The 27,593-nt window shown below is 39.3% G+C and overlaps 1 protein-coding gene across 3 annotated transcripts in view; it reads left to right on the forward strand.

Annotated features, from left to right (window-relative positions):
* Positions 1-27,593, forward strand: part of PDS5A (PDS5 cohesin associated factor A) — a 64,209-nt gene that overhangs the window by 21,232 nt on the left and 15,384 nt on the right. For all 3 annotated transcript variants that reach the window (XM_035111916.2, XM_035111918.2, XM_035111917.2), the window contains exons 3-28: positions 246-449; positions 1,039-1,125; positions 1,463-1,560; positions 3,027-3,153; positions 4,643-4,723; positions 5,625-5,765; positions 6,382-6,497; positions 7,835-7,929; positions 8,403-8,548; positions 11,067-11,218; positions 12,325-12,438; positions 13,669-13,750; positions 14,720-14,768; positions 14,866-15,005; positions 16,234-16,349; positions 16,678-16,783; positions 17,523-17,683; positions 18,512-18,635; positions 20,921-21,079; positions 21,246-21,314; positions 21,824-21,960; positions 22,982-23,105; positions 23,498-23,702; positions 23,967-24,081; positions 25,070-25,202; positions 26,749-26,868. In XM_035111916.2, the coding sequence (XP_034967807.1) occupies positions 246-449; positions 1,039-1,125; positions 1,463-1,560; positions 3,027-3,153; positions 4,643-4,723; positions 5,625-5,765; positions 6,382-6,497; positions 7,835-7,929; positions 8,403-8,548; positions 11,067-11,218; positions 12,325-12,438; positions 13,669-13,750; positions 14,720-14,768; positions 14,866-15,005; positions 16,234-16,349; positions 16,678-16,783; positions 17,523-17,683; positions 18,512-18,635; positions 20,921-21,079; positions 21,246-21,314; positions 21,824-21,960; positions 22,982-23,105; positions 23,498-23,702; positions 23,967-24,081; positions 25,070-25,202; positions 26,749-26,868 (3,201 nt within the window). The remainder of the gene's footprint in view (positions 1-245; positions 450-1,038; positions 1,126-1,462; positions 1,561-3,026; positions 3,154-4,642; positions 4,724-5,624; positions 5,766-6,381; positions 6,498-7,834; positions 7,930-8,402; positions 8,549-11,066; positions 11,219-12,324; positions 12,439-13,668; positions 13,751-14,719; positions 14,769-14,865; positions 15,006-16,233; positions 16,350-16,677; positions 16,784-17,522; positions 17,684-18,511; positions 18,636-20,920; positions 21,080-21,245; positions 21,315-21,823; positions 21,961-22,981; positions 23,106-23,497; positions 23,703-23,966; positions 24,082-25,069; positions 25,203-26,748; positions 26,869-27,593) is intronic.

A 27,593-nucleotide genomic window follows, 5' to 3' on the forward strand; every position in this document is an offset into this window, starting at 1 on the left:
TCTCCATGTGGGTTTTCATATAAGTTTTTTGTACTGCACATTTTGTGCATACTTCAGGCCTAACCTGTAATTAATAATAATAGTAAATAATAGTAAATAAATGAAGCTAAATAAATACTGAATTGGTGTATGCTATGTAAACTTGTAATGTCAATATGTTGAATAAATTGTTTATTGCAGTACCGTAGAAGTTGGAGAGAGCAATGCTTAATGAAAATTAGAAGTGTTAATATTTTAACTCCTAGATGGTAGTGAAAACGTTTATGGACATGGACCAGGATTCAGAAGATGAGAAACAACAATATCTCCCGTTAGCCTTGCACCTTGCATCAGAATTCTTCCTCAGGAATCCCAATAAAGATGTCCGTCTCCTTGTAGCATGTTGCTTGGCTGATATCTTTCGAATTTATGCCCCAGAAGCACCATATACTTCCCATGACAAACTCAAGGTAACTACGTTTGTGAATAATCTCAGCCCATTTCAGTTGTATATTCAGGAAATTCATGGGTTGTCTCACTGCATCAAAGACTGAGACATTAGCCTCCTTTGGATGTAATGATAAAAATATGGTTTCTCATTATGAGGTCATACTGCAATAAGTCTCAGGGTGGCATGCTTGCCCCTCTCTGGTACAGTTTCACAAAAGAGTTCAGAAACTTTCACTACTGTTCTGATTCACCCTAAACTGGTTAATCTTAACTATGATTTATAGAAAGAAGCCATTTTGTAACTCATCGTTTGTATTTAGCTTGTTTGTTCAAACCATAAGTTAAGCCACCGTTTGGGTTCACATATATTGACCACCTGTGGTTAATAAGTGGAAGTGGAAGCCATGAGCATGTCTCTGTTGGAGATGTGTGAAAGGCTTATTGTGTCTCATTCTTGTTAAAACCATTGTTAGTCTGAACAAGGCCTTTGTGAAACTTCCCCAATAGCAAGTATAATATTTATAATAAAAAGAACTTGAGCTATACAGTTAGCAATGTTAACATATCGGAGTACATCTGTAAAACATTCACTTCCTTTTTGTTTTGCAGGATATATTCTTGTTTATTACAAGACAGTTAAAAGGATTGGAGGATACAAAGAGCCCCCAATTTAACAGATACTTCTACTTACTAGAGGTAACTTTTTACTAGACTTTATTTACACATGTTAATTCTTTGTGGTCAATATACTTGTTACAGAAACTAAACTTCTGGCTCTGATCCTAGATTTATATTAATGACATCCAGATATGTCAACCTGTGAATATATTTGGATATTATTAGAGCAAAAGAGTACATGTTACAATGGATAAATCCATTTCCTGAATTTAGAAATTAGGGTTTTGGCCTTTTAACAGAACTGCTTAGTTTATCATACTGGCAGACTACTTTAAAATTTTAATGCGTATTATCAACATTTGCATATACATAGTTCAGATCAAAATTGTAATTTAATGCTTTGTTTTTGTTATAGAATTTAGCTTGGGTTAAATCTTACAACATCTGCTTTGAGTTGGAAGATTGCAATGAAATTTTTATCCAGCTTTTTAGGACTCTCTTTTCAGTTATCAAGTAAGTTGGATTACTTTGACCTCTTGTGCAATCCTTGCATGCAACTTAAAAATAAAAAAGATGTTGAAATAATATAATTGCGGTTTATGTATTCCAGGATTGTCTAAAGTTTTAGTGATCCGGGAAAGAAATATTACTTGATTAAAATTTATTACAATTTTATATTATAAATCAATATTGGCAACTAAAAAAAAGTACCTTAGGAGTTGCAGTTTTTCTATGTTCTGCTATGGTTATATAGCTGAGAACTGTACCTTGTCACCCATAGCTATATTTATGTTGAGTGTGTGTGTGCGAGCGTGTATATAAACACACATACAAATGCTAGTTTTCAGAGTTCTGCAGTGAGACTAATGTGATCATTAATGAGAACTGGAGAGGGCTGTGTTCATTATCTTTCCCATTAAATTCTGTGGGACAAAAGACCCTAGCTCTAAATGGCAAGACAGTTGGAGGAGTAGCAAAATTTACTTTTCCACAGAACTGGGGACAATTTTAGTTCCTCTATTTCAGGACAGTTATAACATGTGGGGCCCTCAGTGCCTTTTTTGGCGGCCCTCAACAACACTTGACTCCACCACCACCCTCAACAGGCTGCCTTCCCAAAGCCGGAAAAGGAGGTGCTGGGCTTTGAGAAGGAAGTGTGAGGGCTCTGACAGGGTCTTAGAATCCACCCATCTTCTTCCCAAAGTCTAGTTAGCGCATTCCCAGCTTTGGGAAGGAGGTGGGAATGCTCTAGGACCATAAGTCTCATACCTCCTTCTCAAAGCCTGGTGCCTTGCTTAGCCAGCTTTGGGAAGGTAGCAGGAGGGCTGGGGAAGGGGTGTCAAATTCTGGCCTCACTCCCCCTCTCCTCTGCACAACAAGGCAGTGTGTGCGGGTTCTGCGTCAAAGTACTCTTGAGGCCTACTTCTGTCAATCTAGTGGAATGCTACGGTTGGAGGCATTGTTTCATTGGGAGCAAAACCTGACCATCACCCTGGCACTGGGTAGTCTCATTTTGAATTGACTCAGAGTCCACTGGGAGTTTGTGTTTCTATGTGCAAAATAGCACAACACTCCCCCAGGAACTCTTGTAACAGAAACCCCCCTCACTTCATTATAAAAATAAGATTTAGATAATGAATTAATGTTGCCATTAAAGGAGACATGACTGTTAAAGTATACAAAGCTGTATTGAGGCAATGTCATTTGATGGAATAAACAGGGGAATGATTAGTGTGGTGTAACCTCCATCCAAGATACTTCCCAGCATGGGATATTGGTCAGAGAGAGGCCATCATATGGCCGATTGTGACTCAACTTAAGAGGAAAATGTCTGTTACAATGACCTAATTGCTTTTATTAACAGATATATGTCAAAGGATGTGAGATTTAATTGTGTCATTTAGTAACAAGGATCTGTTATTAGTTGGTTATATTAGTACTGCTAAATCAATGTATTCTAATTTTGATGTTATATTTAGCAATAGCCACAACCAGAAAGTACAAATGCACATGCTAGATTTGATGAGTTCTATCATCATGGAAGGAGATGGAGTTACTCAAGAACTATTGGACTCAATTCTTATCAACCTCATCCCTGCCCACAAGGTTTGCAAAGTAAAAAAAACCCAACCAACCCTCTCTCCACTCTTGCTTCAGTAGCATAGCTTTACTTCTGTGTCCATTTCAATGTTTTGTCCAGAGAACTGCAAAAGATGCTTGTTCCCCTCCTCCTTTGTCTTTCCTTGTTCCCTCTGTGCATATACTGTACCTTGTTGCTGCTTCCTCAATTCTGGATGTAGAGGTACTCAGTTGATTCATAGGAGAGGTGCTGGGGCTGAGTAATTATAGTGTGCTGATTTGGAGAAACCCAAGGTATGTCTGCCCTCTGCTTTTCTTCCTGTAGGCCAGGCATCCCCAAACTTCAGCCCTCCAGATGTTTTGGACTACAATTCCCATCTTCCCCGACCACTGGTCTTGTTAGCTAGGGATCATGGGAGTTGTAGGCCAAAACATCTGGAGGGCCGCAGTTTGGGGATGCCTGCTGTAGGCTGCATACAACATCTCTCCTGGGACCTAACAGATCTGTTCAAGATTCAGTTTAGGTTAGGTGCTGGGTAGTGCTTGGCTCCATGGGAACAGAATGGGGGAAGTCATTACTGTATATGGGAAGCTAGGTAGAGAAGAAGGCAGTTTTCTCCAGCCTAGTGCCCTCCAGATGGTTTGGACTGCGATTCCCATCACCTTCCTATCATGCCCAATTAAACTGGGATGGTGGGAGATGTAGTTCACAATATCTAGTGGGTGGCTTGGAAATAGCTGTCCTAGGAATTTGTCATGTTTTAACCTTGGGTGTGTACAGTTGGCAACTTGTGAATCAATAAGGTTGCCAGACTAGATAAAAAAATTGCTTCAACTCAAAGATGTGAATTAGAAGATGTGTCATACTGTTCTCTAATTGAAAATTCAGATAATGGATTTAAGACTATTTTGAGTATATAAACAAACAGCGGGGTGGGGGAAGTGAAGGCATAGGTGAATGTGAGGATCACTCCATTCTGGGAGAAAGAATTTGTACCAACAGAAACCCTGTCTTGCTTTATGTGGGATATATATATCTGTTCTCCCTTACACCAGTCATTTATGTATTTTTTGTTTCAGCATCAAGGGAAATAGTAACCTTAATAAGATTAATATTATGAGTTATATGTTCATTATATAGTGCCTTTCACATTGAAAATGTTTTGCTTTAAATATAAGTTGCTATATAAAAAGTTATGTATTTTAGCTAATTAGAAGTATTTATAAGACCAGGCATCCCCAAACTGCGGCCCTCCAGATGTTGTAGCCTACGACTCCCATGATCCCTAGCTAACAGGACCAGTGGTTGGGGAAGATGGGAATTGTAGTCCAAAAAACATCTGGAGGGCCGAAGTTTGGGGATGCCTGTATAAGACTTTGGATAAGAGGGAGTTTTTAGAACCATTGGTTTATTTTCTGCTCAAACTGATCCATTTCTGTAGAAAGAATAGTACATGCTGCTCACTAACAAATTGCTGGATTTTTTCTTCTTAATTCCCCCCCCCCCGTACTCTAGAACCTTAATAAACAGGCATTTGATCTTTCAAAAGTCCTGTTGAAAAGGACGGTCCAGACCATTGAGCCATGCATTGCCAATGTAAGTAATACATGCATCAACATACAACTGCTATCCTGTTAACTGCTTTGATATATCACTGTTTTGTTTGATTGGATCTATTTAAGCCACCAGAAGAGGAATTTTCCTTTCCCCTTTTCTCTCTTAGAGTTAGGACAGCAGCCACAGTACTCTTCTGTTTCTACCCAGCTATGGAATCGCAGTGGATAATGTGGCTCTGCTACTCTCAGTGCACATGCTCTTCTCCCTCTCCTTGGACTTTTTTCTCTCTCCTGGCAGGAGACAGAGAACTTAACATGGGGCTTTGCCTGGTTGCTTGTAGGCAATTACTACTTTCCACAGGCTGCCTGGCAAGTTCCTGATTAGAAGACACTTAGCAAATAATATTGATGAAGCACAGACAGAAAATGGGTCATGTTCATGTGGGGATAGAATTATGTAAATGTCTCCTGCTGGAACACTGCTTATGCTGATAGTGAATTCTATAAAAGTCTGAGCTTTTAGTTGAATGCTGGTTTTAAACATTGGAATCTGCAAAGCAGTTGTGCCCTAAAATTAATGCTCTTGAGTAGGATTTGCTGCAGCCTACTCTGGTTCCTTCCTGCAGCTCTGGGCAGGCAATCTCAGTGGCTTTTGTTGTGTCCTTGAACACGCCCCCCTACGCTGTAGCCTGCTGTAGTACAATAGGGTGGAAGCTCACCTTGCGATGTGCTTTGGAGGCATGTTTCACTGTTGCAGAGTCCCCTGAAGCTCTGCTTGATGTCAGACATTGGGCTTTGCCTGCCCTTCCTTCAGTTTGTAGGACAAACAAGATTGGTGGCAAGCACAAATACTTACCTACAAAAACCAGCCAAAATTTGTAGATCACTATTCATAAACTTTATTTTAAAAGCACCTTATTAATAATAGCTTTTCCCCCTAGTTTTTTAACCAGGTCCTGGTACTAGGAAAGTCTTCTGTAAGTGACTTGTCAGAGCATATATTTGATCTAATTCAGGAGCTTTTTGCTGTTGATCCTAATTTATTGCTGTCCGTCATGCCACAGCTTGAGTTCAAACTGAAGGTAAGTGAAATTACTTATTTAATATTTACAGATGTGGAGGTCCCCAGCATGAGGCTGTGACAACAGTTTAGGTTCCTAAAAATCAAGCAACTAGATCCACCTGTTAAGTGGTGCTTTGGGCTCATGTTTCTTAAACAGTCGCTTCGCATGCTCTTTGGCAGGGGTGGCCAACTCCCAAGATACTGCGATCTACTCACAGAGTTAAAAACTGGCAGTGATCTACCCCCTTTTTGGGGTTCAGGTCAAAGTTGTTGAGTTTTTTCAGGGAGGAGGTAAAATGTTGAGCTATTTTTAGGGGAGCCACAGTTGTGCAGCTTCTTTGGGGGGAGCCAATGATCTACCAGTGATCTACCGCAGACGTCCAGTGATCTACCGGTAGATCACGATCTACTTGTTGGACATGCCTGCTCTATGGCTTTAAGATGGCATTGCATAATACAGAGAGAGAGAGAGATCTTCATAGGAGTCTGTGAGCTGAAATACTTGTTGGTATTGCTTTGATTTTTCAAAAGGCAAGAATCCAATAGTTGAATAACATGACTTTGATTTTTGTATATTTGTTTCATTTTGATAGTATTTAATTCCCATTCTGTTTTTTGTCGTCTTCAATCTGTAGAGCAACGATGGAGAGGAACGTTTAGCTGTTGTTCGCCTTTTAGCTAAGCTATTTGGTTCTAAGGATTCTGACCTTGCAACGCAGAACCGTCCCCTTTGGCAGTGCTTTCTTGGCCGGTGAGAAAACATATAAACGTGTTTTTAATTGTTCTGGTCTCAAAGCAGCTCTCCTCCTACCACTCCTCTCTTTAAAAAAAAAAAATCTGTAATGATTTTCATATGGTCATGGCTATCTGCTACATATTGTTAGACCTACTTCTGTTTTCAGATAGGACTGGTGTTCACATCTTGAAGCAAAGCTCAGTTTAGATCTTGCCTAATAGTATACAGTGGTACCTCGGTTTACAAACTTAATCCGTTCCATAAGTCCATTCTTAAACTGAAACTGTTCTAAAACTCAGGCGCAGTTTCCCTAATGAGGCCTCCTGCTGCTGGTGCCCTTCCACTGTTCAGATTCCGTTCTTAGACCGAGGTAAAGTTTGCAAACTGGGACACTACTTATGGTTTTGCAGAGTTCGTAAACAGGGCTGTTCTTAAACCGAGGTACCAATGTATTCCCTGCTGCCTTTATATGCTATTACAGTATACAGTTTCCTTGGAATAACTATGTACACTAAATACAAGTACTTCGACTTACAAACGACTCGACAACCGAATTTTTCGACTTACGAATGGGGATCATGGTCGCTCCCTTACGAATGTATCGACATCCGGAAAAAAACCCGCAGCGGTTTTAGATAGGGATTTTTCGGCTTACGAATTTTTCCATTTCCAATGCATTCCTATGGGAGATCACGTTTCCAATGGCGTTTTTCGACTCGCAAATTTTTCGACTTACGAAGGTGCCTTTGGAACGGATAAATTCGTAAGTTGAGGCACCACTGTAGTAGCATTTATGATTTTGATAGTTATATATATAGCACAAGTGGCTACGGGCCAACTTTTAAAGGTGAGGTGGACCAACAAGCAGATCCCTTTGAAGACCATTGGGTTTAAACTGCACATTCAAATGGAAAACATAAGCTGATCAATAACAGTAGCAAGCCATGCTTGCCAAGGAACAATCAGGAGCATACTTTAACTTCCCGATTGCTTCTTTGCAGCCACATCTGGCATACATAGGAAATTAGCTTTGAGGGTGGGTGAGTGGGTGTGGTTTGAGAAAAATGGCCAGAGGTTCTTCAGCACTACTATGTAAACTAGTTAGTTAGGTTCTGCTCTCCCCTAAGGGGTCAGGTGAATGACTTAATACATTTAGCTGTTTTGATGTAACCTTATATGCATTTTATTGCATTTTATTCAGAGGATTACCATACCTTTTTCTCCTACTTGTTTTGAGTTTGCTTTGTCTTATCGGGTGTCATAATGTGTTGCGCTCTGAAATGATGGAGTTTATGAAAACATACTAAGTTTATTTGTCTATTATAATTGTAAATTAATTTCCCCTTCTCCAGATTTAATGATATCCATGTTCCTGTGAGATTAGAAAGCGTGAAATTTGCAAGCCATTGTTTAATGAACCATCCAGATTTAGCAAAAGACCTCACTGGTAAGATCTCTTATCTCCTAGATTAGATTCATTAGAAGAGCATGAAGATAATACCTCATGTACATAACATGGTGGCATGACAAATACTAACATAATTATTATATATATATAAATGTTTGACTTGATTATTCTTTTAATCTGTTGAAGGATTAAAAGGATTGTTCAAGGCAAATTTTCAAATAGAATTGGAGCTGGTGTGCTTGTTCTGATATTTTGCATGACTCAACATACAAAATGGAGTAGCTTATCATTTCTAATATTCTTGCAATTTTTAGTTTAACACAGCAGGCTTTGCATTAAGTGGAATCTGTGACTCTGTTCAGTTGCTTTCCTAATTGAAGTCAGAATATTAATCTCTCCCTAAACTCATGTGTTTACAATTATAGTCTAAGGATGGGTATTCCTAACTTGTTGTTCTTTGATTGCAACCAAGCCAGAAGCATAAAACTGACAGTGTTTTCTTTTTGTATTAGAGTACTTAAAGGTTAGATCACATGATCCGGAAGAAGCCATTCGACATGATGTCATTGTTACAATAATAACGGCTGGCAAGAGGGACCTCTCTTTAGTCAATGACCAGTTACTTGGCTTTGTCAGAGAGAGAACACTGGACAAAAGGGTAAGATGAAAGGAATGCTATAATGTTAAAACTCATAGGGTGATAATCAGTGTCACATGAGTGGATTTCTGCAATAGGACCTCCCCTTCCTCTCTTCTGCCGTCCCTTGTATTCCCCCAGAATATACACTAGAGCACGGGTGTCAAACACAAGGCCCGGGGGCCAAATCCGGCCCGCCAGACCTCGTCATGTGGCCCGCCGAGCGCCCCAGCCAGCGGGACCCAGCAGTGGGACCTTGCTGCTGAAGCGCCGCGCCAACAAAGCGCCGACAAACAGCTGGGGCCGGGGAAATGCTTTTTGCCCCTGGGTCCCTTCGCGCTCTTTTCTGGCGCTGAATCAAGGCGGCGACCCCCCCTTCCCTTCCTTTCTTTCTTCCTCTCTCTCGTTCTTATTCTTTCTTTCCCTCTCCTTCCTTCCTTCTTTATCTCTGTCCTCTCTCCCTCTTTCTTTTTCTTTCCCTCCTGCTCCCTCTTTTCTTTCTTTCTTTCTTTCTTTCTTTCTTTCTTTCTTTCTTTCTTTCTTACTTCCTTTCTTCCTTCCGTCCTTCCCAACTTTCTTCCTCTCCCTCATTCTTATTCTTTCTTTCCCTCTACTTCCTTCCATCTTTCTCCCTTTCCGTCTTCTCTCCCTCTTTCTTTTCTTTCCTTCTTTATTCTCTTCCTTATTTCCTACTCTTCTTTCTCTCCCCTCTTTCCTTCCTTCCTCTCTCACTCCCACTCCCACTCCCTCTTTCCTTCCTTCCTTCCTTCCTTCCTTCCTTCCTTCCTTCCTCCCCTCCCCTCCCCTCCCTCTCCCTCTCCTCAGAAACATAGGATGCTGCTTTATACTTCTGGCCCTTAAACCCTGGAACCAGGAGAGCAGCTCCAGTGAGTCAACCTCAGCCAGTCCCTTTGGTGAAGGGTGGTGGCTCACTGGCAGAACATCTGTCCTGCATGCAGAAGGACCCCAGCATCTCCAGGTACCAGTAGCTCTGCAAAGCTCCTGCATGAAACCCTAGCGAGCCTCCACCACCCAGTGCAGTTACCAAAAATCATTTTTCAATAAATTGTACAATAATTGTACATTTGAATATCTACTTGCCATTATTCTGACTATGTTTCAGCTTTCAGAGCTAGTTATTACTTACATTATTACATAAAACAGTAATAATTGAATGCAGTGACAATAATTTATGATAATAAAGAGTGGACACATAGTCCTACAGATACAACCGGCCCTTTGAGGGTGACCAAACTGCTGATGCGGCCCCTGATGAATTTGAGTTTGACACCCCTGCACTAGAGGATCAGGGATACTTTCAGAGCAGGTGTTGGGGCTGTACCAGGCACTACAGGGGGTGAAGGGAATTCTCATGTGGAAATGGAAATCCTATAACAGAATAAAACTCTGAAAATGTAGCAGTTTCATGCTTCAAAGTTGTATGGATATTTTAAGTTTTTTTCATTGCATGTCGCATCACAACAACAGGCAAAAACCAGTTACTGAAATGCTCATTCAGCTTTCAGAATCCCTTTTTACTCCAGGCTGAGATTGTGATCCTACATGCTGAAAAAGTGTAACAGCAACATGTCCTGTCTAAATGTATATTATCTGCATCACATCAGGACTTGTTCTTACTATCACCACATTGACATTTTTCAAAGAAAAAGTGATTGCTGACCTGTTGTAACATTTAAGCTGTCAAATGTCAGTTTCTATTCTCAGTGTTTAATTATAAAGAAACTTACAATGACATTTTAGACAAAAGATTGTATTAGTCCTATTTGCTTTCTTCAAATTAATCAAAACTGAACAGGGCTACTTTTGTGGATAGTGTTCACTTGTCCAGCTTTTGTTTTGGGAAAAGTAAGATGTTTTTGGATTTCTACGGTCCTGCAGGCTATGAAAAAGGGGAAAAACCATAATGATGGTTCTTCAATAGTAAGTTACATTTTAGATATTTTCAGAAACATTCTAGTCATTGGAAAACATAGAGGGAAATTCGACCAAAAGCTACCAAGTTGTGGTGTATAATATCAGAGGTAGAATACATTTCACAAACATCTTATAATCCATGAGATTCTGTAACCACAAATATTGGGGTTTTTTCAGTGATCTAGCAAAGTCACAAAAATCCCACTTCTCATATAACATACAAAAAACAGTATCCTGCGCCACAGTCTGTTTTGCCAGATATAAACAATAGTTTATATGCTGTGTCACCTGATAGTAAACAGAAATTCATTGTTAAAAATTTGTTTAAAAACAGTAAAGTATGAAAATTTAAACACGTTAGTAAAAAACTCCAAAATCTCTTAGAAGCCACTATTATATCCATAACAAGGGTAGAGATAAAGATAGGGGGACTGATGAAAGAAAAACAATTCAAATTTTTTTTAAAAAAATAAAGGTTCCAAAATATTCACCAAAGGGTAATTACAAACTACCCCACTTTGAACAGATCAAGGGCACTCATTAAACAAAAAGAGAGTATGTAATCCTGTAAACCTAAAAATGCTTTCTTTCTTTTGCTTTTAAGTGGCGAGTAAGAAAAGAAGCAATGATGGGTCTTGCCCAGCTATACAAGAAATACTGTCTTCATGCCGAAGCTGGAAAAGATGCAGCAGAGAAAGTGAGCTGGATAAAGGATAAACTTTTGCACATATATTATCAGAATAGCATCGATGACAAGTAAGTCAATGTTAAGCCATTTCCTCAAGTGGCACAATATCCAATTTATCTAAACCTATTTCTCTTTCAATACAGTGAATTACAAATCACTTTGCAGTGTAAAACAATTCACAAATCCAATAAAAGTACCAGTAAAAACCTCACAAAAGTATTAACCAAGAGCAGCCAAGACCTTTACTAATGATCAGGGAAATCCAGGATACATAAGCCTTTAACGGGTGGCAAAAGTACTCCAAAATAACTGCTGTTCCGAAGAAACGTATATAAAATTTCCCATAGGTCGATTTGGCCAGCATGGAGCTATTGCTGAACAATAGTTTGGGTAATTGGTAAGCTATAGGCTTACATACTCCCCCTTTCTCCCTTCTATGGTTTGAGATGATGGTAATTTACCAGGATACTTGAATTGAGCAAACTGTGGTCATCACTAACCATGATCAAAACCATGGATCTTCAAAACCATGGATCAAAATCAGTTTGGTGATGATAATCTCTGATTAGTGCTAAATAGTTCGTCCAGTTGAGACATTAAGGCATGCCACAGTTGTTAAACTGTGCAAGCAGGGATCATTGATGTCTGAAATGAGCCATTGTGTTTCACATCTGTTGTATGTTTTTCTTCCTGATGGCCATCTTCAGGATCTTGATAGAACAACAGAATATCATTGTTCTAAATAAATGGTTTCCAAAGGGAGAGCTGCAGAATACTAACGTGCTGCAAGAAACACCCTGGTGCAAGCATTCCTATGCAGCATAGATTAATTTTGCCTGTATATAAACAATTATGTAATCCACAGAGGGATTATTTATTTATTTATTGAATTTATTTATTAAATTTCTGAGGCTCACACTTACTTACAGAAAGTGAGTCCACCCAGTTTTTGGTGGACATCCCTGCTCAGCCCCTCCCCATTCAACAGTCTCCCCCAACTCTTGACAGGTTTTTGGAGGAACTGCCAAGGGAGATCCACCCAAACCTGCTTGTTTTGGGATAGCAGATAATGTGAAAGTGAGAGGATGATGTCCTGGTATACATAGGCTTCTGCTCATAATTTGAAAGTATATTTTGGAAAATACAAAATCTGTCAATTTATTTTCCTTTGCAGATTATTGGTGGAGAAAATCTTTGCTCAGTATCTTGTTCCACATAACTTGGAAACAGAAGAGCGGATGAAGTGCTTATATTATTTGTATGCTAGCTTAGACCCAAATGCTGTTAAGTGAGTATCCTTCCACGCAGGGAATTTCTCAGTGCACTTTAGCAGTCGCTTTAAACACACAATATGTAGGAGATTAAAAAACAAAATGCCTCACTGTTCAGAATACTGCGTATTAGGTGACCTGTTAAGATGAGCAAACTTGTTTAAGCAATTTGCTGAACTGGGTGTCTACTAGGAGTGTACACTGGCCATAAGATTCAATTTCTATCAATATCTGTTGCTTTGGGAAGCAGCCCTATCTGTTTTAGGTGCTCTCTGTGTCTTTGCAATTGAACTCATTATTCAGGACAGATTTAAATCTCTCCCCCCCCCCCCCCCCACTATTATGTGGGATCATAACACAACTTTAAATTTATTTTCTGTTCTTAGAAGAGGATGAAATTTGCAAGCATAGCAGGTTCTCCAGAGTGGATTAAGCTTGTCCTGATCAGAAAGCTCCTGTAGCTTGCTTATTATTTTTTATAAAAAAGTAAAGGGGCAGACTTCACAGATATGGGGTAGATACAGTAGAAATCATAGGGAAGAGGGTATTAGAAAAATAACATAAATCCCTAGAATAGACGGGGGAGGGAGAAATTGTCAACAAAATGAAGATTTCTCCTATTTTCCACCCCCCCCCTTCCTCTTAATACTTAGACAGTACTCCAGTCTGCTTGAGTTTGTTTCTCAGAAAGAAAGACAGATACATGATTGTACATTTTTGGACTGTCAAGGCCACAGAACACACAGAAGCTTAGGGAGTTCCTGTTCCACCTCATGATACATTTTTAACAGCATAAACTGACTCAGAATCATGAGGACCTTCCCTGAATCACCTGTTTTCCTCATAGTTCATAGTATGCACAGAGCCAATGTTCACTCCTAGTATCTTGTCAATAGTTGTATTTTATTCAAGGTTAGCTTCTGTATTTGGATTTTAAGACATGATATTTTGAAATTACTAGTTGAATAAAGAGCTCAATGAATTTTTTTGTGTGTGTGCTTGTGTGCATGCATGTGCAGGCACACACTGTGATTAAAAATCAACTGACAGGTGGGCAGGCATCTAGATCTCCATATACACATAATATATGTCCAGACTTGTTGCTGAAGAAGTTATTGAGAGCAGAATATTGGGCCAACAACAGATAATGTGATAGAAGAACAGTCAGCTTGGGACTCAGTGTTGTATTTTTAGAATCACACTAGTTTTTCAGATTTTAACACATTTGTCATTTCTTTTATGCCTAGGGCACTGAATGAAATGTGGAAATGCCAGAACATGCTTAGGAGTCACGTGCGGGAGTTACTAGATTTGCACAAGCAACCCACTGTACGGTTTTCACAATAACTTAATTGTCTTGTTTTACATTTAATGCTTTGTAACACATCTGCATCTATTTTTGAATTAATATATTAAATGATGGTTTTAAACTTAATTTCAAATTCTTTTTTCTTTTAATTTCAAATTCTAGTACTGCCTTTTTCCTAGTTCAGAACTTAGTAACCAGTATCTTAATGGAACTTTAAAGCAAGGGGTCCACTCTTGCTCAGAAATATTTGTTGTCAATCCTTTACAATCAGTGACTTCTTGCATTAAAAGAACAAACTAGAAGCAACATTTAATAGAATAAATCAGAACCATACATTACTAAATAATATTTAGCATTTTCCTTTGGGTTTTTTGAGGAAAAGACAAAGTATCTCTTTTTGGTAATTTACACTGCAACCCAAACTCCTGATCTGCTGGCTTGGGGGCAGTGGGATAGAGCAAATGTGTTATTCTGCACAGCCCAAAACTATTGTGCTGGCACCACTCCTCTGATGTAGATCTTCCCATTCTTGTCATTGGCATGATTCCTACCTATGGTAGTCCACAGAAAGCCCAAAATGGGAGAGAGAGAGGCTGAGCGGGCCTAGGACTCACTGGATCCTAATTCCGTTTCACTGTAGTCACTTGACAGCATTCAGTCCAATTTGTGCCCACTCAGAATGCCAGCCCTGGCCAGTGTGACTAGTAGGGCCGTGGATGTGGTGGTGACTATGCTGCTCATCAAATTTTACTGCTGCCTGCTTTTAGGTTAGGACTACTTTGTTGTTGGAAATTGGCTTTTATGGGATAGCAAAATGCTAAATATTTATTTGTGTATTATTTTAATTGATGATCATGTATTTGTACTCTTGTGCTCATATACCAAAGTGGGGTGGGGGGGGGGAGAGAAGAGAGATTCTGCAACAGTAGAAACAGCTCTGGTATACAAAACTTTCTGTATAAATGCTCATTCTGAACTTCTCTTTTCAGTCAGAAGCTAACAGTGCTGCTATGTTTGGAAAGCTGATGACCATAGCAAGTAAGATCTGTAGATGAGTGTTACATTGTTGTTTTTTCAGTACAACTAAAGCTACTACTACTGGTATAAACTACCTTTTTGAATTTCAATTCTATAGAAAATCTTCCTGATCCTGGGAAGGCACAAGACTTTGTGAAAAAGTTCAATCAGGTTCTTGGTGATGATGAGAAGCTTCGTTCTCAGCTTGAACTATTAATCAGTCCTACCTGCTCCTGTAAGCAAGCAGATGTCTGTGTGGTAAGAACCAGGTTTTTACCATTGTTTCCAGTATAGATAGGCTATGTTTCTTTTATGCATTTCTGAACAGGAATACCACAATAAAAATATGGGGCTTTGACACAGTAGTAAGGGTCAGAAAGATGAGCCAAAAAGTCAGGGATGCTCCTAATAATGGAAAATCCTTAGGAAGTGTATATTCACATGCCTGGGTACTCGTAAATGTTTACCTACAAGCAAGTTTTACTGGCTTAGTTCACACAAAAGATTAAACTGTTATTTAAAATAAGCGATAGTTTAAATAAGTGCACAAGCACTTTGCTTTTCCTCCACTCCTGAGAAGGCCCCTATTGTGGTGAAAAGAAAGTACCGTATTTTTCTCTGTGTAAGACACCACCATGTATTAAGACTCCCCCTACATTAAAGGTAAAGGGACCCCTGACCATTAGGTCCAGTCGTGACCGACTCTGGGGTTGCGCGCTCATCTCGCATTATTGGCCGAGGGAGCCGGCGTATAGCTTCCAGGTCATGTGGCCAGCATGACAAAGCCGCTTCTGGCAAACCAGAGCAGCACACGGAAACACCGCCCCCAAATTTAGATAATGGGCATATGCACTATCCATGTATAAGACGTCCCCAGATTTTAAACCTTATTTTAAAGTAAAAACAAAAACCCTAGTCTTATACACAGAAAAGTACGGTACTTTTATCTGCCTGCTGCTGCTTCACTGCACAGTTAAAATAAAGGTGATCTGCCCAGCTCAGTCACTCGTGTCTCAGTAACACACCAGGTCAACCACCATGATAAAATCTTGCTGTCTTGCTGTGGACAGGAAATTTATGGAGGATAGGTAACTTTATTTTGGGCTGACCTGTCAATGATCATTAAACCACCAGAACAGAGGGTTCACTGAGATTCTCTCCCAAGTTCTGAAAGCTGAGAGATAGTCCAAAAAGGGTGATACTTTAATAAAACTTTTGCCCCTCTTTCCAGCCATTAGTGGGTGGTTGGAAACCCCTACCAAAAAATTAGTCATTGATGCTTGAAGGTTGTACCTGGTTCACACATTTAATTAAAGCTAGTAGAAATTTGGCTCTGTTTAGCAGTATTTGATTTTCAGCAATGTACCATGAGTTATGGAGCTAGTGTAGCTTTTGTGTTTGTTTGTTTGTTTGTTTTACTCATTCGGAGTATTGCTTGTACAAATTTAATTAAGATTTGCCATAACTATCATTTTCTTTTATTCAGAGGGAGATTGCACGGAAACTTGCTAATCCTAAACAGCCAACCAATCCTTTCCTGGAGATGGTAAAATTTCTTTTGGAAAGAATTGCTCCTGTACACATTGACTCAGAAGCCATCAGGTAAGCTTGACTGGCACCTGTCCCATCTTAGTGTTTTTTCAAGGCAGCTCTTTACTGTTGCTAATATGAGTTTCTTTTAAAATCTGATTTATACACTTAAAAGCAGTTAGGAATGAGTTTAAACCAATTAATAAAAAATAAGATTTGCTTTTAAAAATAAAATGGAATATTGAACAAAGGTGAAGGTATGTTGAAATTTTTATTGAAATAAGAATATTTCATAAAAAACATAAGTTTTTTTTCTTTTCAAAGAAATAGTAGATTGAATGTGTGTATAATATGTAAGCCGTAAGTGTATATTTAAACTCCCCCCCCCATTTTTTCTTAGTGCATTAGTAAAGCTGATGAATAAATCAATAGAAGGGACAGTGGATGATGAAGAGGAGGGTGTAAGCCCCGATACAGCTATTCGTTCAGGGCTTGAACTTCTCAAGGTACTGTCTGTAAAATTACTTGTTTATTAATACTTCTAAATTGACTACACTGCAGTCCATTTCAGTATTCTTTTGAAGAGTCAGTGCTGCTTTTTGACATTAAAAACCTTTCTTCAAATGCTGACATTCACTTGAAGAAACCTATGGAATGGGCCAGCTACAATCCCTTTTAATCTCTTTGTACATTACATAATGCAGTGAATTTTAGGTGTATGATGTTCTAGGTATTAGCACAATAAATTGCATTGTGTGAAGATGGATTAGATAGGGGTCCCAGAAGGGTTTCTTCATAGAAAAAGGAAAGGGAAAAGGGAATGGAGGATCAGGCTAATTCAAATTGAAGGCCAGGCAGAATAGCTCTGTCTTATAGGCCCTGCGGAAGGAGATCAAGTCCTGCAGGCCCCTAGTCTCGTGGGACAGAGCATTCCACCAGGTCGGAGCCATCACTGAAAAAGCCCTGGCCCTGGTGGAGGATAATCTGGCTTCTTTAGGGCCCGGGACCATTAAGCTATTATTATTCATGGACCTTAGTGTCCTCTGCAGGACATACCAGGAGTCAACTCTGAAAGTCAAGAATTGGGACTTCCACAAGATAATCTTAGTGTTGCCCACCCCTTCCTTTGAGGCAAGCAGAAAGGGAAATGAATCTATATTTATATTTATACCCTGCCCTACTCCCAGATATTCAGGATTCATTCATGAATATGTTTTTCTAATTTATTTTGATATGTGTCCATAGGTTCTGTCTTTCACGCATCCTACCTCGTTCCACTCTGCAGAGACGTATGAATCTCTTCTGCAGTGCCTCAGGATGGAAGATGATAAAGTAGCAGAGGCAGCCATTCAGATATTCAGAAACACTGGGCACAAAATAGAAACTGATCTGCCCCAGATAAGATCGTGAGTGCATTTCTTCAAATAACATAAATGCTTTTGGTACTGTCTTGTCTTTCAGCTTTTTGATATTAGACAATCTTTTTCTTGCTGGTGCAAATACGTATAATCCTTAATTCAGAGGTTTTCAACCTTTTTGAGTCCACGACTCCCTTGACCAACTGCATTCTTTCCGTGGCACCCCTGTGAGACTCAGGAGCCCAGTTATGTCACCCCTTCCCTGCAGAAATGGCAGCCTCTCTCCCTGTTTCAAACATCCTCCTTGTGGAGTGTTCCCTCAACCTCCTCTCCTCTCTCCGTGGGAGTCCTCTGGGCAGCCACTGCTGCCACCCCTCATCTCTGAGCTGCCCATCCTGCTGCTCCAAAGAGAGATGTCTTCCAGAGGCACCATTCACTTGCGGAGCTTATAGCCAAGGCTTTGGCTTTAAGCAAGCTGAGAGGGGAGGCCAGTGTTGCCCGCGGCACTCCTGACCATCATTCAAGGCACCCCAGGGTGTCACGGCACACTGGTTGAAAACCACTGCCTTGATTTGTAGTTACATTTTTTGCTGGGTTGGGGAGAGCGGTGAACTTTGAGTGCTCATGTATGTCTTAAGACCATAAAAGAGCCATGCTTGGATCTCTCTAATCTAGCATCCTGTTTCATGTGGGAGATGGTGGGGGTTGTCAGTGACCAATGCATTTGAACTACCTTTCTACCTAATAATGTGTGCTCTTAATGTAATTTTATATGGTGGTTCTCTATGTTTCAAAAAAAAAAATCTTGCTCTGACTTCCTGCAAACATTACAGGAATTTATTTTTGGTATAATTTTTTTGTGCTAACTCTGTACAGAACCCTTATTCCTATTTTGCATCAGAAAGCAAAGAGAGGAACACCTCACCAAGCAAAGCAAGCTGTCCACTGTATACATGCCATATTTTCAAATAAAGAAGTCCAGCTTGCACAGATTTTTGAGGTAGGTTTGTCTGACTTCTTAAAAGCCATGAAAGGATGGAATCACAATGATCAGACCTTTTGAAATTGTTCTAACAACCCAGGCTTTTCATAGAATATATAACACTTCAAGAAGTGGTCAGAGTCCACTAGTAGTGAGCAATATTTTACTTCCATTAGAAGTATTAGAAAATTAACTAATACTTTATTTGATTGGTTGAAGGACTGAAAGTTAAGGGCACATTTGTCAATGTATTGAAACTATTTTTGTTCTGGTGTGTTACTGTAGCAGGAATGAAGACAGTGAATGGTAACAAATAAATGTCCTCCTATACTTGATTGCACCAATATTGAACTTTGTTTCTACAGTGGTACCTCTGTATATGAACGGGATCCGTTCTGGAGCCCCGTAGGCATCCAGAGCAGTACTTACCCTGAAGCGCCGAATCTGCGCATGCTCCCCCCGTGATTTGGTGCTTCTGTGCACACACGTGACGTCATTCGGCACGTCTGCGCATGCGTGAATTGCCGAACCCGGAAGTAACCCGTTCCGTTACTTCCTGTTCGGCGTGTACGTATCCCGTGTCGTACGCAACCTGAAGCATACGTAACTAGAGGTATGACTGTATTTAAATAAACCTGCATATAACACAGTAAGTTAAAGGCAGGTAATTGATAGCTGATAAACATTGCTTGACAGTGGTGGTTTCACTTGCTAAGTTCTTGGAAGTACAATTCAAGTTGCAACAACACTTCAAGCCTGCCATTATTCCTCACCTCTATAGTGTCTTGAGGGAATGGAAGAGTTCTTCATACCAGCATGCCCTTTTGACACCTGGTGATAGAAAGAACTTTTACAACATAAGAAGAGCCCTGCTGGATCAGCCCAAGGCTCATCTAGTCCATCACTCTGTTGTCACAGGGATCAAGCAGTTCCCTGTGAGAAGCCCATAAGCAGGATCTGAGTGCAATAGTGATCTCCTCACTTGCAGTTTCTAGCCCGGTAGATAGATAGATAGAGATATTACCATACTGCCTCCAACAGCAAAAGCAGAACATAGCCTCCATTGACTAGTAGCCATCAATAGCCGTATCCTCCCTGAATTTGTCATATCCTGCAAGACTTTTTACTCACTTAGAACTGGTTCAAATGTTTTTCCCTGTTTGAATATTAAACCATTCTGACATGAATTCTAGAAAGTTCAGTTTATCTACTAACACCTTTACTCATGAATTTGACTATTTTGTACTGAAGACAAAGTGGGAAAAGACCATGCCAAACCCAGTACTGCACTTCGTTTAGTTTTAGGGTTTTAAAAGGAAATACATACACATTGTGTACGTCTGCTTGCCAAGCAAGCAAAGCCTTTGGTTTAATGAAGTTTAATGTGCATGTTCTGGACAGAGCTCTAGATGTTATAATGCAATGTTGCCCCTATAACCATTCCCAAAGGATGCAGGAAAAATGATCAAGTCCTATAATTTGATACTGGGCACTGAGGAACCATAACACAACTTGGTATGTATGTTAACATATAATTCTCCATTTGCAACATGACTCCCAGCTTGACACCTGCACCCATTTTAAAGGGGCAAGAAAAGCTGCAATTCACTGTAATACAAGTCTTCCTTGAGCAGTGAGAGGTCACAGTGAAACTCGGCATATCTATATATGACACACTGCTCTGATTAACCTCCAACTCTACATTCGAGCTCAAGGGGCAAAAGTAAGATCCAAAATGGAATGTGAATTGAGCCTTCCCAAACTGTGCGCTTACCTCGAGTGATGTGTGTCTGCTTGTGCAACTGTATTTCCAGTTTCTTTAATTTCCCACTGAAGCCCCCTGCACCCTCCAATCTGTTCCAGAGGTTCCCTCAATATTCCGTAGCAGTTTTTGAGGTGGGGGGACAGGCGGATGAAGTAGAAGCCCCATGGTATGAGTGAATGCCCACTTGTGTTACATTTGACCATATCCCATGTCTTTATCATATCCTTCCTCCAAGGAGCTTATTGGATATGAACTCTTCTACCCAATTGCAGATGGTGTAGCTGTAGTATAAAGAGCTTCTGAAAATAAGATGGGATATAGGGAACAAGTTGCTCTGTGGGTTAGAGTGCTTAAGGTATTAGATTTTTAATATATTGGTTCATACCAGTATATTAAATTGAGTAAGAAACTGAGCCTGTACTGCATTTTGGGTCTTCTTGAGATATATATTTGTAACAGAACTATACAAGTTAGTATTTATTTATTTTTGAAGTACGTTAATGTGCAATAATTCTTCTCTCTCCTTCTCCTTCTCCAGCCTCTAAGTAGAAGTTTGAATGCTGATGTTCCAGAGCAACTTATAACACCATTAGTTTCTTTGGGTCACATTTCCATGTTGGCACCAGACCAGTTTGCATCACCAATGAAATCCGTAGTTGCAAATTTCATTGTAAAAGATCTCCTGATGAATGACAGGGTAAGGCTCAGAGCTACATAATGACTATGGCGAGAATGAAGAAGGTTATGTAAATATCTAATGCTATATGAGCTTGCAAAATGAAGGCAAAATATATTAAAATTCTTTTCTAAATTCTTTTGTGCATTTAAAAAAATTGCTATCAATCACACATAAATCTTTGCAGTCTACAGGTGAGAAAAATGGGAAATTGTGGTCCCCGGATGAAGAGGTTTCTCCAGAAGTTCTAGCAAAGGTACATTAGTTTCTTACCTTTAACTGTAAGGCATAGCAATTTCTCACAAAAATGTACAACAGTATTAAATCTATTTGTCAATGTAAACATAAACAGTATGGCTTGACCTTTGTAATGTATCGGCCTTCAAAGAAATTCAGTTTCAATATGTCTGGTCGTACAAGTACTTTGCTCTGTATTTGCTGATAAATGGTTGTTTCATTAAACGCTCTTCGAAGTTCGTGTGGAATTAATTTGTTACAAATGCCTACCTACTCTCTGTTCAGCTAATACGCATGAAATGATGTGATATTTTCTTCTTGCCTTATAATGAAATAGCATTTTTAAAAAAATTTCTTATTGTTACTTTTATGTTATGTAAATGAAAATGGAACAAGGTAAGTAAATGAACAAATGCATAGAATCTAGACAACCATCGCCTAAAACTAAAGTTAGAAGGATTTACAGTCTTAAAAATACTTAGTAATGCTGTTAAGAAGTATCAATGACTTGATTTTATCTGCTAATAGGTTCAAGCAATTAAACTTCTAGTACGTTGGCTTTTGGGTATGAAAAATAACCAGTCAAAATCTGCAAATTCAACACTCCGGTTACTATCAGCTATGTTGGTCAGTGAAGGAGACTTGACAGAACAGAAGAGAATTAGGTAAGACTTCCCCAAAATTTTCACTGATAACAGTTCATATTTATGTCCCGATCCATCAAGTTGCTTAGAAGCAAGAGTTGTATATATAGAATTTATTGTGGTGGATGATGAAGCCACTGGATTGGGTAATTCCCTCATCACGTGATGGAGGCAGGAGCACAGAATTGTGGTTGGCATGCTTAAATTAGTTTTTCAGACTCACCAAGCAGCACAGCAATAATCAATGCACATACCTAGAAAAGAGATCTGAGCAAACCTGCCTACCTCCCCTGGCTGATGACATGCCCCCCAAATAAATAATGTAACCCCTTAAACAGAGGAACAAAGGGAACCCTTAAATAAAGCCTTGGCGGCAGTCTGAAATTAGCACAACTGCAGACCACAGCAGGGAGGATTGCAGTGTCTTCATTGTCCACCTTATAAATCTACTCTTCAGGTAAGACCAATTGTTCTTTCCCTTATTAGATCTGAAAGAGTGGACACAAAACATTATTATTATTATTATTATTATTATTAGTTTTTATTAACATTTTCTAGTGTTACAGACAGATAAATAAACAAAGAAAAGTACATATAGTGTTTCCACTTTAAATTCATGAAGTATTTTTCACATTTCGTTTACATTCTGGATGAGTCACTTGTCCTATGCATTGTGCAGTTGGGGGAAGAGAGAGAGCTGGGGGGGGGGTAATGATCTTTGGTTCTATTGCATAGTGTATGTGCAGGGGTTTTGTGTCAGGATCGCATGGGTAGGTCCTTTATTTATTTATATATATACTTATTTATTTTTTGTGGGCAGCTACAGCTCACAGTATGTTTTAGGTTGAGTTTTCTCATCTATGTTGCAATGTGTGTAAAATTTTCATGGTAATGTTTACATGCATGGTGACCAGGAAGTCAGTTACTTAGCTAGAAGTCATGACATTTCTGTGAAATTCTAGAAGTTTCATACTGCTCATGCGTCTTTAGACACAAGGTTGTCTTCTGAGAGACAGGGATGATTGTCTTCTCTTGTATGCAGCAAATCTGATATGTCCCGTCTACGTCTGGCTGCTGGCAGTGCCATAATGAAGCTTGCACAGGAGCCCTGTTATCACGAAATTATTACCCCAGAGCAATTCCAACTCTGTGCATTAGTCATTAACGTAAGTAATTGTCTTTGAAGAGCTGTGAGAGGAACAGTTAATTAAGGTAGGGCACATTCCCTATCATAAAGCTACTGTTTAAGATTACCTGTATTTCTTTCCTCCTTAAACCAGAGCTTTCCAAAATGTGTGTCGTGACACATCGGCTGCAGTGTGTCACGTGAACACTCCCTGCTAGTAAAACGGAATTACTATGTTGCGAAATGAGGCATGTCTAAAAAGTGTGTCACCAACATGAAAAGTTTGGAAAGCTCTGCCTTAAACTTTGCAGATACTGCACTGTCTGCAAGCATATTTTACTGTTTCACAGAATTGTTTCTGTTGACACCCATATGGTTTGCTTAGTTGCTCAGTTGCACTTGTTCCGTTCCCCCCCCCCCCCTCTCTTGCAGGATGAATGTTACCAGGTGAGGCAGATATTTGCTCAGAAGCTGCATAAAGCACTGGTAAAATTACTGCTCCCATTGGAGTACATGGCAATATTTGCATTGTGTGCCAAAGACCCCGTAAAAGAAAGGAGAGCACATGCAAGACAGTGCTTGCTTAAAAATATAAGTATACGGCGAGAGTACATTAAACAGAATCCCATGGCCAATGGTTAGTAAATTTGCTTGTGGCATTTTTATTTCAAATTTATTTTTGGGTTGTGGTTGAAGAATACAGTAGTTGTGTTCATATATGCTCTGAGAGGCCATTCCTTAAATCTTCCAATAATCACATAATTGAATTAGCTTCACAATATTTTTGTAAATTATGTTAGAGCTATATTGCTTACTTGCATAATAGCAAAATAGAAAAATCTCTGGTGTTGACTGTGTCTTTACATTATGCTTAGAACATATTTATATTATGTTATTCCAGAAAAGCTGCTATCCCTGCTGCCTGAATATGTGGTACCATACATGATTCACCTGCTGGCACATGATCCAGATTTTACAAAACCTCAAGATGTTGATCAGCTTCGTGATATCAAAGAGTATGTGTCATTCTGTATTGGATATTTGAAAAATGCTAATTTAGATGTTGGATAGATACAGCCCCCAAACTTTCATTTCGCAGTTCTAACAAAGAGATTAATGCCCATTTTTTACTGTAAACTTTGTATATCACCCTTCATGCGTAGGGCATGTTCATAGGCATAGCTGCCAAGTTTTCCCTTTTCTCGCGAGGAAGCCTATTCAGCATAAGGGAAAATCCCTTTAAAAAAGGGATAACTTGGCAGCTATGTTCATAGGGCAGTCATAGGGCAGTTCACAACACAAATTTAGGATCTCATCGGGAACTCTTAAGAATATTCATTTTGGTGTTCACACAGTGCATTTTGTTAAATTCATATATGCTACTCCTCTAAGTTGCTCAGAATGTTGTTTAGATATTATTCAAAGGCAGACTGCCATCCAGGCAGCTTACTGGACCAGATCTGCCTGTTTTCCACAGTAGATAGAACCGCATCATGTGTCCTCAATACGTTCTGAAGAAAATGTTAGCACCTGAAAAGTTATATGACAGCAGGCTTGAGCACACTCTTTTTGCTGGACGGAGACTGGTTTCCATGATAGCTACCCTTTTTGGATATTCGTTGTTGTTTATTTGGGGGCAGGGTGGGTTGGTTTTCAAATTACCAGGCTCTGCAAATTTGAGAGGATTCTACTTACTAAGCTTCCAGGCCATATTTTCCAAAGCTTCAAACCACCACCACCCCACCCCTCCGCATTCCTTCTCCTAGCTTTGTAGAACTTCTAAGGACTGCTTCCTGTGGCTTGCAATTCCCTCCTTTGGGTGGGTAGGGATGGTTAAATTTCTAGTTTATTGTATTGTTAAAATCATGCATTGTGGGATACTGGGACATAACATTTCGAGCTGGAAGGGAGGTGTTTTCAGACTCAAGTATGCTTTCTTTCTAGGGAATGTTGTTAGTGGTGTTACATGCAACTCATAGCATTTGGGTGTTTTGATTTCATTAGGTGCCTTTGGTTCATGCTGGAAGTCTTAATGACAAAAAACGAAAACAACAGTCATGCCTTCATGAAAAAGATGACAGAAAGTATCAGACTTACGCGGGATGGACAGTCTCCAGATGAGCCAAAAGCCAATGAAGTAAGAAATGTGGTGGAAAGAGATTGGTTTTGAAGTCATTTTTTGAACAAGATGGACAGAATGCTTCAGAGCAAGCACTAAGCCAGAATCTCATTTCTATCCAGAGAGAAATTTAGTTGTAAGCATTTTGTGTTAGCAATCTCATCTTTACAGAATGAAAAAGTTAAGCAGAATGTAGTTGTCATCAAGCAAGCAAAATCTTGTTTTGTTTCCTTTGTTCCTCCTCCTCCTCCTCCTGTTCTTCCTCCTTTGCCACGTTTGTTTTGTGATCGCAAAAAAAGCCAACCACCACAAAATTCCCACAGAAGGGGAAGCGCTGGATCTCCTCTTACTTGGGTCCCTTCTCTGAGCACTTGGCACAAATAAGAGTTCTCTCCTGCCCCACTTCATATGGCAGCAGTGTGCTAAATCAGCTACATTGGCTAATGTTATGGGCCAAATCTGGGATCAAACGAGAGGAGTGACTTTTCCCCTCTAACCTGCTCATATGGTAGGCCATAAAGGGAGGCATTGTTAGGGAGTGGTGTTACCTCCCTGATATGTGTGGTTTATTGTAGAGTTCTGTATTTCATGCTCAGATGACAAGAACAGCCCAGAATATCAATTCCATGCCATTTTGGCTTGAGATTCCTGCTACCCTCTCCAGTGTTCTTTCAGCATGTGGGTTGAGTGGTGGTATCAGTCACCATTTGGACTGTTGGGTGGATCCTTGCCCCACACCACACCAAGTTCTGCTAGCTGTAATTAAACATGGACAGATCAAGTCTAAACCAGACTACATCAATGTTGCATATGTTTATTCATAAGTCCGTCCTGTCCCACTTCCATGTTTATCTGAAAATCAACATGAAAAATTCATATTTACACATAGATTTCATTACATTCTTAGAAAATACCATTTCATCTTTATGTACTCATTTGTAAGCATATATTACCTGAAATACTCATTGTTAATATATTTTGGTAGGGGTATTTTGAGCAAAGAGCTGTCACAGAATTTGGAGAAGTGCAAAATACAAAGGATAATTATGTGCTGATCTGCACATTAGTTCATGAGGTGTGGATTGGATCACAGAAATCACATTTCTCAAATATAACTAGCTGTAATCAATTTATGTTATAGCCTTTAAAAAAAAAACCATCTCAGTCTCTGTAGTTCTTACTTTTTCTCTTACCGTGGGGGGGGGGTAGTTTATTGAAACAATAAGAAGCTAAGAATTGTATTCAACTAACCTCTTCATCATATTCTTCAATTTCAGTAGCTCTGCTCTGAGTAGGACTGGTTGTTACAGCAAGCTTCTTAAACCTTAGTCCTATGTGTTTGTAAAATTTAGAAAAAAGCCTGCTTCATTTTTTTCAAAAGTATAGTGTAGAAAATTAGGCAGGATATGCAGTGGGAAATAAAATATATGGTGAATCCCCTTTTTTTTTTAAAGCATAAAATAAATCTAATGTAATTAGCATACTGATTCCTATGTCATAGTTATGTTTGTTTTAAGTTGTAAAGTGATTTCTAAAGTCCTTTTACAATTCCCCCCTCCCACAGAAACTCTATACTGTATGTGATGTGGCCCTGTGTGTAATCAACAGCAAAAGTGCTTTATGTAATGCAGAGTCTCCAAAGGATCCTGTATTGCCAACCAAATTTTTTACACAACCTGAAAAGGTAATTTTATAGAACAAACAAATCATTATGTGTTCTCTTCTACTTAAGCATACCTTCAAATATGGGAACTTTGTTCTTGGTTGTATTTTCTAAATTACCTATTTAGATAATTATCTAACTATTGCCATGTTCTCTTCCTCTCCAATGAAACAAAATTGCTCTTAAAACTTCTTTGTGGCCATATTCTTTGGACATTTAGCAATATTGAATCTGCCATTACTAGATTATAGTGAAAGTGCCAAGCTAAAGAAATTAAATCTACAGATGTCTATAATTTGCAAAATCAGTAGTACTTTCAATAGCACTCTCATAATGGGACAAAAGTTTACTCTGTTTAGCTTAGTGCATATTCCTTAAATATGCTTTAGGACCTTGCATTAGTAAGCCACTGTTGAACACTGAGCTCACTGCCCTGTTTTCTGCTTTAGCTTTTATAGAAGAGTTTAGATCCTGTCATTATAGTGATTACATGCACCTCAGGGTGGCTAGCAACAAGGTTTATCCAATTTTAATCATACTTGGGATAGACCCATTGAATCCCTTTATTTTAGTGAGTCTGCTCTGAGTGTGACCATTGAATATCTTCCCAAAACGTTCCATAGAATAACAATACAAAACAGAGGTTCTGCAGATAATTTTCTTTCCAAGATTCCAGTTTTAACTTAAATGACAAAACAAAACCCTGCTGGACAAAACAGATTTTTTCCCCTCTGTTGAAACATAGT

This window comes from Zootoca vivipara, chromosome 9 (genome assembly GCF_963506605.1).
Source record: "Zootoca vivipara chromosome 9, rZooViv1.1, whole genome shotgun sequence".
NCBI lineage: Eukaryota > Metazoa > Chordata > Lepidosauria > Squamata > Lacertidae > Zootoca > Zootoca vivipara.